At 37.0% G+C, this 13,011-nt stretch overlaps 1 protein-coding gene across 2 annotated transcripts in view; it reads right to left on the reverse strand.

Moving 5' to 3' along the window:
- The window catches only part of STRN (striatin), a 128,449-nt gene that overhangs the window by 72,429 nt on the left and 43,009 nt on the right, over nucleotides 1–13,011 (reverse strand). For both annotated transcript variants that reach the window (XM_039463754.2, XM_039463744.2), the window contains exon 3: nucleotides 6,259–6,332. In XM_039463754.2, the coding sequence (XP_039319688.1) occupies nucleotides 6,259–6,332 (74 nt within the window). The remainder of the gene's footprint in view (nucleotides 1–6,258; nucleotides 6,333–13,011) is intronic.

Raw genomic sequence — 13,011 nt, forward strand, 5'->3', positions numbered from 1 at the left:
AGAATTCATCACACTGGATACATATATTCAACTTTCAACAACTCCCTGGCTTCTAACATTAAATAGAAGAGACTGAAATGTCAAAAATAAATATATTTTAACATAGTCTGATATAATATTCTCCTCAAGTAGAAATATGATGGTTTGGAAGTGGGACCAAAAAACAATTTAGAAAGGAAAAGTAAATTTTCATGAAAAATGTTTCAGAAAATGTCTGCACTATCGGTTTCAGGAAAATATGGTAAATAGATAAAAGAACAATGAATGAAAAAAAATTCCCTGCTTCCTTAAGGGTTATGCTATTTGAATATACCCTTTCTGCCTCTCTCTAGTCCGTATCACTGTCATCTACAAATCCCTAGATAACCCTCCAAATCTAGCTCACGTGCTTCTGCCACCAAATTTCTAAATCATCTTGAATGAAATCAACATGCATATCGGTGATTCACTTCTGCCTCTCCACAGCCACCACCCTCCCTAGCTGTCATATCTTAGGTCTTGTCATTACAGAGAACTATCACAGATGCAAACTGATTCTCTAAGCATACCCATCAGACTCAATTACTCCCAATTCACTAGTTCTTTTTTCTTTCCTTTTCCCCTAAATTCACTAGTTCTTTAATTTAGCTGGGACCTCTAGCCAAGGGCCAGCACACCACTGCCTGCATGTCAAATCCAGCCTCCAGTCTACCACCTGTTTTTATAATACAGACACATCCATTCATTTATGTACTGTCTATGAATGCTTCTATGTTACAGTGGCAGAGTTGAGTAGCTGCAACAAACAGCCTGCAAATCCCAAAATATTTACTATCTGGCCCTTTAAAGAAAAGTCTGCTGATCTGCTCTAGACCAGAATCTACCCTTATTTTTAACTCACCCATTAGCCAGCCTCCTTGTGTCTTCACTTCCTTCCCTCTGTAGTTTTAGTTCATGGGTTATCAATTCAATCATTCCTTTGCCAGTTTTTTGTCCCTTTGTCTCTCCATGAACTCAGTGAATTCAACTGTTAACTAACTGCATTCTCTTGGACTTTACCCAGGCTACCAAATGTGCAGCTACTGCCTCTACATACACTCATGATCACACACCTCAACTGGATGGACCTTTAGCTTTTCTCAATCCTACTATTTCCTAGAAAGTTAGTCTTCCTGTTTACCATTAGCATTTAAACCTTCTCTACTTTTCTTAAACATCTGACCCACTCTCAGCAAATAATCCTATCTCATACATAAAGCTATCATTTATGGACATTCCCGTAAATATCCACCACCAAACAGAAATTCAAATCTATAAACCTGTTAACCTAACTTCCTACATTCTCTCTTGGTAATGATAAAAGTCATTCTCCTCCTGCCATTCTCTAGCTATGCTTGGAATCTAATCTCTTATCACTTCTTCAGATTATCTTCCTATTTTGATTATTTCTTTCCCTTTTATAGGTCAGTCTTCTAAGACACATATCACACACGCGCACGTGTGCATGCACACACACACATACACACACGTATCCTTCTAGCTACTTTCCTCTAATCTCTCTCTTTCACCTTCACAACCTAAGCTTCCTGAAAGCTGACTATACCCACTTTGTTTCTGCCCTCACCTCTCTCCTAAAACTGCTTAAAGTTCTCAGTGTCACACTGTTCCCAGTGTGTCACAAAGTCCTAGAGACATTCTTCAGCCCTCTGGGAATTCATCAGTAGTGTTGAACAGTCCTTCCTTCTGGAAATCTTCTCTTCTCTTGGTTTCCTTGGTCTCCTGGTTCTCCTCCTACCATTAATGTACTCTGTATCGGGTTCCTTTTCATGTTTCTATTCTTCTACCAGTCTTTTAAATGTCATTCCTCAGGATTCCATTTTATGTAATCTTACCTTACATACAGTTTCGACTGGGTGATCGTTTCAACTCCAATGGCCTTGAGTGCCACCAGTACCACATGTTGATGCCTCTCAAATTTATGTATCAAACACATCCATACTTCTGACTTGAGCTCCAGACCCATATACTCAACTGTCTACTAGCCATCTTCACTAGGTTATTCAAGAAATAAATCCAAAAGTGAACCCACCATTTTCCAAACCTACTTCTGGTCTAGTTGCTTAAACTACAAATGTGGGAGTCACTTTTGACTCATCCTTTTTTCAATCCCTACATCCAATCAAAAAGTAGTTCCTATGCTTGCTTTGGCAGCATATATACTAAAATTGGACTAACAGAGAGAAGATCAGCATAAAATCAAATTTATATATATATAAAAAGAACTAGTTCCTGCAGATTTTACTTCCTAAATATTTCCTGAATACTCCTTTGTCAAGGAAACCTTCCTTATTTGCCCAAGTTGCTGCAACAGTCCTCTAATCAGCTGCCCCATCTCCAACGTTGCTCCTCTCTAATCCATCTTCCACACTACAACCCACGTAATCCAGTAATCCAAGAGTAAATCTGTTGATAAGCTCTAATTAAGGTCCTGGCTGGGCACACTGGCTCACGCCTGTAATACCAGCACTTTGGGAGGTGCACAGATCAAAACGTCAAGAGATCGAGACCATTCTGGCCAACATGGCAAAAACCAGTCTCTACTAAAAAAAAAAATACAAAAATCAGCTAGGCGTGGTGGCACGCGCCTGTGGTCCCAGCTACTCAGGAGTCTGAGGCAGAAGAATCGCTTGAACCCAGGAGGTGGAGGTTGCAGTGAGCCGAGATTGTGCCACTGCACTCCAGCCTGGCGACAGAGCAAGACTCCGTCTCAAAAAAATTAAATTTAATTTAATTTAAAATTTTTAAAAAAAATCCTTCAAATGCTTTCCTTCTTCAAATCCTTAGAATATTCCTAAGCGTGAACTACTCAACATGTTTCACAAGGCCCTTGTAACATATTTTACCCTCCAGCTAACTCTCTATCTACACCTGGAAACATTCCTTCCCTCCTCCCACTACTATCCAGGTATCCTATGTCTCAAACTTGCTGTAGTCTTACTTCAGTAGCTTTGCTGCCAATACTCTGACTTTTTCCCACCTCCCATTCAACAAATATTTAGTCAGTCTACTTGCCCTAATTCCTACTTGTCCTTCAGATGTCAAAATTAAACATCGCTTCCTCCAAGAAGCCCTTCTTGACCACTTGACTAGATTTGTGCTACTGCGCTCAATAACACTTATTATTTCTCCTTTATGCATGTCATATATTATTGTAATCACTTTTTTTTTTTTTTTTTGAGATGGAGTTTCGCTCTTGTTACCCAGGCTGGAGTGCAATGGCACGATCTCGGCTCACCACAGCCTCCGTCTCCTGGGTTCAAGCAATTCTCTTGCCTCAGCCTCCCAAGTAGCTGGGACTACAGGCGTGCGCCACCATGCCCAGCTAATTTTTGTATCTTTTTTAGTAGAGACGGGGTTTCACCATGTTGACTAGGAGGGTCTCAATCTCTTGACCTCATGATCTACCCATCTCAGCCTCCCAAAGTGCTGGGATTATAGGCGTGAGCCACCACGCCCAGCCTGTAATCACTTCTTTAACTGTCTATCTTCCCTATAAAAATCCAACAGAGCACTGTTGTCTTATTCACTGGATTTGGTACTGGGTCTGAAAAACTTTCCAAAATGAGAAAAATACTATAATGTAATATTTGTAAGATGAATGGATGGTTAGAAAGATAGATAGATGGAATGATACTAGGTACTAAGTATTGTATACTGAGAATAACTAGGCATTGTATACTAAGAAAATAAACATTTGAGTTAGGAAGCATTCCCAGAACATTTTCTAGTTTACAGATCAGGAATGGAGTAACCATAGAGAAATTAAGTAGTATCACAGCAATTTAAAATGCTGGGGCAGAGTCAAATTTGCATCTATCTGCTTTTAAAGCCCAAAGCCTTTCTACTGAGCTGTGCTATTTACTTAGAAACTTTAAAAAAAAATTTTAAGACACAGGATCTGAGCCAGGTGCAGTGGCTCACTTCTGTAATCCCAGCACGTTGGGAGGCCGAGGCAGGAGGATCACGACATCAGAAGATCGAGACTATCCTGACCAACATGGTGAAACTCTGTCTCTAATAAAAATAGAAAATTAGGCCAGGCCTGGTGGCTCACGCCTGTAATCCCAGCACTTTGGGAGGCCAAGGCAGGTGGATCACAAGGTCAAGAGATCGAGACCATCCTGGTCAACATGGTGAAACCCCGTCTCTACTAAAAATACAAAAAAATTAGCTGGGCATGGTGGCGCGTGCCTGTAATCCCAGCTACTCGGGAGGCTGAGGCACGAGAATTGCCTCAACCCAGGAGGTGGAGGTTGCAGTGAGCCGAGACCGCGCCATTGCACTCCAGCCTGAGTAACAAGAGCAAAACTCTGTCTCAAAAAAAAATACAAAATTACCTGAGCATGGTGGCTCACGCCTATAGTCCCACCTACTTGGGAGGCTGAGGCAGGAGAATCACTTGAACCCAGGAGGCGGAGGCTGCAGTGAGCTGAGATTGCACCACTGCACTCCAGCCTGGTGACAGAGTTAAGATTCCGTCTCAAAAAAAGAGACAGGATCTCACACTGTCACTCAGACTGGAATGTAGTAGCAAAATCGTAGGGCACTGTAACCTAACCTCAAACTCCTGAGCTCAAGTGATCCTTCCACCTCAGCCTTCCCAGTAGCTAGAACTACAGGCATGTGCCACCATGCCCAGCTAATTTTTAAATTTTTTTTTGTAGAGACAGGGTCTTGCTGTGTTGCCCAGGCTGGTTTCAAACTCCTAGCCCAAGCAATCCTCCCCACCTTGGCCTCCCAACAGTGGGATTGTGGGATTACAGGCATGAGCCATTGCAGCCAGTCATGTTTACTTATAAACATTTTAAAAATATATTGCAACTAGGCCTCTATTCTCTTAAATTCATATCCAAAACTTAAGAAATAAAAACCTTTTAATACAATGCTGATTCAAATCACTCCTTTGAGTCAGTTAATATCATTTTAGAAAAGATGTTAACAAATAGCCTAGATTTTTTTAAAAAATCATTTTGAAATGTACACACATCTCAGATTATAAGAACAGACACTCAAGTAAAAGACAGAATAATTTAAAAACAAAGGAAAAAATACACCAGTGATCAACTGCATTGCTCTAGATCTCAAGCATTTAATATTCAACTGAGAAAATGTATTAATACATTACTACAATGAATTAACTATAAAATTGGCAGTACATTTAGAACTCATTTTGGAAAGTTCTTTCAAACATTGTCAAATATAGAAGCAGTATGATAAAATGGTAAGAATATGAGTTCTGGAGTCAGAAAGACCTAGATTCAGCTCCATATTCTATCATTAATTAGTATTTGTGTGAGGTTGGGCAAGTTTCTCCACTTCACTGAATTTAAATTTCACATATGTAAAATGCAAATAAATATTATCTTTACCGAATAACTATTTTAAGTATTAAAGTGAATATATATACATAAAGCCTCTAACACAAGGTACATATTTCATTAAATGATATAAATGAACAATAATGTCTTCAAATACCTAATTGGGAAATTTAATCTGAAAGTATGCCAAAAACGTAACTATCTGAAACATGACTGATAACTTTTGATTAATTTTTGTCATTCTTCCCTAATATCTATTAACAAGTGAATTATATCTATATTCCTTAATATCTGATTATTTACAAGTACTATTTTGTATTGTTTACTGGTGTGAAGAAGTAGGAGAAGGAAAAGGAAGAAATAACTCAAAAATATAATAAATACTTCGGCTGTTAAAACATGTTCTAGTTACAGACACTCCCGTCGGCAAGAAAGACCAAAACAGTTTTCCCCCTGAAACTGAAGAATTAAGTTTATGGGATGAGGAATTCTTCTGTGCTTTAAGAAGAAATCTCTTATCTCCATATTTCCTACTCTTTCTCAGGATTTCAAGGAAATGATGTACTTTGTACTGCACATCTGGAAGTTTCCATTAATGCTGGCCATACCCAGCAAGACAAGGTTATGTTGATGCATGTTACCCCATGAACTCTGATCCTTCCAGTAAGTGTAGAACTGAAGCAGAAAATGGGGAACTAAAAGAAAGGGCAAGAGGGAAAAGGAAGGAAGGTGGTGGAAAATTATCTAAATGACACTAAATGATTGGTGCCAAAAGACAAGCAGGTCAGAAAAAAATAACTAACATGCATAATTAGAAACTTACAGTTATAAACTTTGTTGCTAGAAAATACTAGACATTAACTTCTTTTTATCATTTAAACCTTCTTTAAAATTAGCTTACCAGAATCATAGCTTGGGGGCTTCATATCTCCCTGATTCAATTCTGTCCCATATTTCAACTTGTGGTATTTGGCTCTAACAAAGAAATGAGAAAACACAAACCATCTTAAAATATATTTAAATTAACTTTCATATATGCAACAATAGTAGTCATAAGTGTTCAGTAGTCCGGGCTGAACACTCCTAGAACTTTCAAAGGCTCATAGCTTTCCATGGTGTCAAAGTTGTAATACAAAAGCGCTTGCCTTTTTTGTTGTTGCTGTTGTTGTTATACCATCAAGCATCCTTATAAGAAAATAAAGGAATAACTCTGGGAATCATAACTCTTCTTTCTGTAATAATAAAATGAACTATATAACATCCTAGTTTCTATAGTATTAATATTTTCCTGATATTTGTCAAAGCTAATTTTACTATCAAAAACAGTTAAAAAAAAGTTTCGATTGTGAAATAAATTTGTAAAAGACTTTTCTCAAAAAAATGAGCTTTTTAAAAAGAAAAATCATCTACAATATTATGTGCCTTACCAGATAATCATGATTTGCCAAATATGCATTATACTGTATAATCCAAGGGGGGGAGACTCCAGCCCAAATCATCAATGTTGAATAAGACATTCCAGTAGAAATGAATTTTTTTCGAAATAGTCAAGATATCCTTTGTCTTTTACTCAAAAAGAACTGTAAATGAGAATAAAACTGTCTTATCTTCAAAGTTGACAGAATGTTATCATTCTGGTTAACAGGATTTAACCGTCTGATTTAACCATCTCGGATTTAACCATCTAAGACTAGAAAAATAACTCAGCTAATGCAGAAATTTTTAAAAGGGTGACTAAAAATGGCCATACCTGCTTAATGCATTTGTATATTTTCACTTGTTGTCCCCAAAATACTGAGACCACTTATAATAAGTATTACTATTTATTATAATAATAAATGTGTTAAGACTGGGATATTAATATAAACAACAACAATTTGAAAAACCAAAATAATAAAGTAATAAAGGAAGGAAGGTGTAACACAGCCAAATTTAAAGTTTTTTTTTCTTTATAAAAACCTAATTGAGCAGTTACATTACGTTTTCTCATAATTTAAGAATAGTGGTGGCCAGGCACGAGGGTTCACACCTGTAATCCCAACACTTAGGGAGGTTAAGGCAGGTGGATCACCAGAGGTCAGGAATTTGAGAACAGCCTGGCCAACAGGATGAAATGCTGTCTTCACTAAAAAATTCAAAAATCAGCCAGGTGTGGTGGTGCACACCTGTAATCCCAGTTACTCAGGAGGCTGAGGTGGGAGAAAATGCTTAAACCTGAGCAGTGGAGGCTGCAGTCAGTGAGCAAAGATCACGCCACTGCACTCCAGCCTGGATGACAGAGTGAGACCCTATCTCAAAAAAAAAGAAAAAGAAAAAGAAAAAAGAAAAGTAGAAAGGAAATGAAAAATTATTTGCTCAAATATGTAAAATATTGAAATCTTTGATTATTTTGCAAAAATAATCATTTTGCAGTCACAATAGAAAAAAAAAACCAAAGTTTTCTATAAAGAGGAATTCTAAGAAAACCTATGAAAGTTATAGGCAGTTGACGTCCTATTTCTTAAGGTAGGTTACATCAGTATTTTTTATAATAGTTCTTAGATCTTCACATTTGTATGAAATGTTTTACAGTAAAATGTACACAATAAGAAAAAAATACTCATATGCCAACAAACTGATCTCTTAAGCAAAAAGTAAAAGGTACAAAATACTATGTATGTCTGCATACATTTTTTTAAAAGTTACATATCTATTTCATATGCCTATGCATATGAATCTTTTTGGAACGATACCTAAGACATCAGTTAATAAGATTTCCTTGGGAAAGAAAGTCAATGAACTGAGGCAGAAGGGAGACAATTTTGTTGTTATTTGGTTAATTAACTATATGTAAATACAGTTAATTTTCAGTAAATGTGTTTGGTCCAAATTATTTAGAATATCCATTCTCAATGTGTCTCTTAACCACAAAGATTTTGTCACTGCACTAAATGTTTGCGAATCTAGTTCAATGTATTTGTAATAATACTGATCACTGTAAGGTAAGATTTACAGATATTAATTCAACTTGCAGTTACTAGAAAGTAAACAAGGTTCTAAATGTAACTATCAATCTCTTACTTTTCCAGAAACACACTTCATTTGTCATAAGACAAAGTAATAATACCTGCTAGTAGTCAAAATAGCAACTGAATGTAACTAGGCTGAAGACAGATTATATTAAAGCTTTTAAAATAACAGTGTTTTTATCTTCTATACATATGTTTATCTTCTATACAGAGTTTATATCTTCTATACATATGTTAAAAAAGAACATTTTCAAACACAAAATACTGTGTTACAGTGCATTCTAGTGGTCTCAGGAAAAACTACAACAGAACTTACAAAAAGGGAAAAGAAAATATTTTTCAAAATTTTGACATATTATGAACATTTTATTTTAAAAATTAGACAAAGACAAAATATGTAAAGAACTGATGTGTTTACCACAAGCTATGGTCCTTTAAACCAAGGTCTCCCTACAAATTGTTACATTTGCTGAAATGTGTTTTTCTCACAGAACCCTCCTTTTGAAGCTAATATGCGAAAATAACTTCTTACTCATACCGTTTTCCACTGTTCTAACACTCAGCTCACTGTGTTAACCAATCTTTCTTGTTTGCTATTCTTTTTCTGTCTAATTCTGCCTGTAAGATAAATAAGCAGATCTTATGAATGTTAATAATTTGATTAATTTCAATGAACTATTACTGAATTCCTATGATTTAACAGGCACTGTGCTGGCTGCTGGGACAACCTACAGCTTATAGTCAGGTAAGGGTAGAAGGTGAGGGTATGCATAAGAGATAAGAATGTAAATAACTACAGCATACTGTGTAAGAGCTATAAAGGCTGTAGCAAGTATTACAAGAATACAGATAAGGGATTATATAATTTGGTCAAAATTGGTGTCAAAGAAAGCTACCAAAAAAGGTAACATGTGAGATTTTAGCTAAATCTCAAAAAAGTAGTGGGAGTTTTCCAATCAGAAAACGGACTGGTGGAGAGAGCATTTCTGTCAGAAGGAACATCTTAAGTGGAAAACAAACACACACACACACACACACACACACACACACACACACACACACACACAGTGGGTCAAAAACCAACAAACAGTACAATTACACCCAAAAGGTATGGAAGGAATGGAGTCAGAGACTGGACAGAAAGGGCCTAGTTGTGAAGAACTTTACTAAGAACTTGAAATTAGCCAGATATTTTTAAACAGGGATATAACAGGATTATCATATTTGTGTTTTAGAAAACGAATTCTATGGATATGGAAGATGAATTAGAATATGGAAATACCAGAAGCAAGGAGGACAGTTAAGTTACTACAGTAGGGTGGATAGAAGTGGCAGTGAATAGAGGGAAATTTTAAAAATGGTAAAATTTTTTCAGAATTGTATTTTATACAGTATTTGAGGTTCTTCAACATAGATGTTCCTAAGTCAACCTCAGATTATATACTATGTAATCTTGAAAATTTATATTAAATTTTAACATACATTAAGGAATGCTTTGATAAACTCACTGCTAGGTAAGTAATTCTTCTATAACATTAACAATTCAGTTTTACTTTTGGATCCTAAAGTGGGACTACTTAGAAAATCTGCAAAAATCATGCAAAGAAAATCATGTAAAATCATAATCTTTACTTAGGCAATTACAGATAAAATGACAAGATATCTGGAATTGCATTAAAATAGCTCAAGGTGAAAAAGACTGACAAAAACATTAACTGTTAAAACCTGGGGCTGTATATAAAAGATACTAGTTTCTCTCTGAGTATATTTCAAATTTTCCTCAATAAACTTTTTAAAATTTCAAGCCAAAGAAATCCTTTTTTAAAATTTCTTAGTTCATTACACAAATAGTGCCATAACATCAAGAATAATCCCAAATTATTCCATAAACTTCAAAACATATAAAACCAGAAACTCTTTTCCAGGAGCATCTCATTTATTTAAGGAAAAGAAGAAAAATATCTTCACTAGATTCAGCCAGTTTTTTATCTCTACCATCCTTCAGAGTCAAATTTCTTTAAAAAATAAGCAACTCTATTTGTCCCCACTTCATCCTTCTCAGCCCTCTATCCTCTGATCTAGCTCATGTTCCTGCTGCCTTCCTGAGGCTGCTTTAGTAGGATACCAATAAGCTTCCAACTGGCAACTCCAAATGACTATTTTCAATATACAACTTACTTGGAATCTACTTAGCATCTTCAATTATTGACGCCCTCCTTTAACTAACTTCCAAAATACTACTCTCTTCTCCTTCCTTCTCTATTTCTTTGTTGGCTCTTCTTCCTCTGCTTTTTCCTCAAGTATCTCTACTTCCTGTCACTCCTTCTAGTCTCTCTTTCCACAATACTTGTTCTATCAACTACTTCTTTCACTTCATTCACAATAATACTGATGATTCCCAAGTATGTATCTCTAATCATGAGTTCTCCTCACATATCTGCTCTTTAATTCTTACTTTAATTCATTTGATAACTTTTTTTTTCTCCCAAAGATGCCTCTTAACTGTTTACATCATTCAATATCTTCTAAAACTCTCTCATAATTCATATAGTCCTTCCTTCAAGCCAGAAACCTGGGAGTCATTCTCAAATTACCTTTCTCACTCACCGGCTGTACCATCTCCAAATTTTTATATCATCTTCAGATTTTATGGATTCTACTGAAAATCTTTAATAGTTTATGTGTCTCTATTTCAGCAGCTACTCTCTTATCATTTCTCATCTTAGACTGTTACAATCTCTCTGCCTGTGTTTACAGATCTTTCCAGGCCACCCCACACATTGAGGTGAGGTGATCTTTCTAAAATATATTTCATATACTATATCTTGCTTAAAACTGCCAAGTGCATAAAAACTAAATGCAGTATATATTTCCAGACTGGATCCTGGACCAGGAAAAAAAATGCTATGAAAATCATTATCAGAACATCTGAATAGGCCTTGCACACTGGCTCACACCTATAATCCCAGCACTCTGGGAGGCAAGGCAGGTGGATCACCTGGGGTCAGGAATTCGAGACCAGCCTGACTAACATGGAGAAACCCTGTCTCTACTAAAAATACAAAATTAGCCGGGCATGGTGGTACATGTCTGTAATCCAAACCACTCGGGAGCCTGAGGCAGGAGAATCGCTTGAACCCAGGAGGTGGAGGTTGCAGTGAGCCGAGATCGTGCCATTGCACTCCAGCCTGGGCAGCACCAAGAGCAAAACTCCGTCTCAAAAAAAAAAAAGAAAAGAAAAAAAGAAAGAAAGAAAAAAGAACATCTGAATATAGACTATATCAGATAACCAAATATCAATGTTAAATTTCTTTAATTTGATAATGTACTATTATAATTATATAAGGAAATGTCCTTGCTTTTAGGAAATATACACAGAGGTAGTTAGGGGCAAACTAACTAGCAAATGATTTAGGGGAAAATGATACCTATAGAGAGAGACTAAACACAATAAAGCAAATATAACAAAATGTTTTCAATTTGTGAATCTAGGTAAACGGTATACAAGATTCTTGCAACTCCTCTAGACAGTCTGAGATCATTTTAGATCAATTTTTTTTTTTTTTTTTGGCTGGGCATAGTGACTCATGTCTATAATCACAGCACTTTGAGAGGCTATGGCAGAAGGGTTGCTTGAGCCCAGGAGTTCCAGGACAGCCCTGGCAACAGGGCGAGACCTTGTCTCTCTAAAAAATTAAAAAATTATCTGTGTGAACTGGAGTATCTCTGTATTCCCAGCCACTCAAGAGGCTCAAGTGGGAGGATTGCTTGTGCCTAGGAGGTTCACACTGCAGTGAGCCACAATTGTGCCACTGCACTCCAGCCTGGGCAACAAAGCAAGACCCTGTTTGTTTGAAACAAACAAACGAAATTAAACCTACCATATTTCCTGTTATATGTAAGATCAAAGTCTGAACTCCTTGGTTGAGCTCTCCGTGATCTGACTCTTGCCTCCTTCTACCATTATCGGTCATCAAGTGAGGAGGACCACAACCAACATCCTACTCTCCACACAAAATGATTACAAATTTCTGAACACACCAAACTGCTTTCTTTCATGTCAAACATGTTCTCTCTACTTCCTACACCTTGCCTGTCTGGCAAACAAGTTCTTATTCAATGCTATTTAAGCCTCACCTCCTCTAACTCTGCCCTCCTTTCTACGTTCATCTTCCAGATGAAAATAACCACTCCCAGCCACACATGGTGGCTCACACCTGTAATCCTAGCTCTTGGGGAGGCTGAGGGAGGCAGATCACTTAAGGTCAGGAGTTTGAGACCAGCTGGCCAATGTGGTGAAACCTCGTATCTATTAAAAACACAAAAATGAGCCAGGCATGGTGGTGGGTGCCTATAATCCCAACTACTCAGGAGAGTGAGGCAGGAGAATCACTTGAGCCCAGGAGGGGAGTGAGCCGAGACAACATCACTGCACTCTACGTGGGGCAACAAGTGGCTCTGTTTGGGAAAAAAAATTAAAATAACCACTACCTTCTTTGTGACCACAATATATCTTTTGTACTTCCACTGTAGTAGTACTTATACTTCACTGTACTTTTGTGGCTTACAAGTCTGGATACACACACACCGCATCCCTGGTTACTTTAGTATTTATGTATTTTCAATTCTCCTGCCTTATAGGATAG

The sequence above is a fragment of the Saimiri boliviensis genome, chromosome 1, assembly GCF_048565385.1.
Source record: "Saimiri boliviensis isolate mSaiBol1 chromosome 1, mSaiBol1.pri, whole genome shotgun sequence".
Classification (NCBI taxonomy): Eukaryota; Metazoa; Chordata; class Mammalia; order Primates; family Cebidae; genus Saimiri; species Saimiri boliviensis.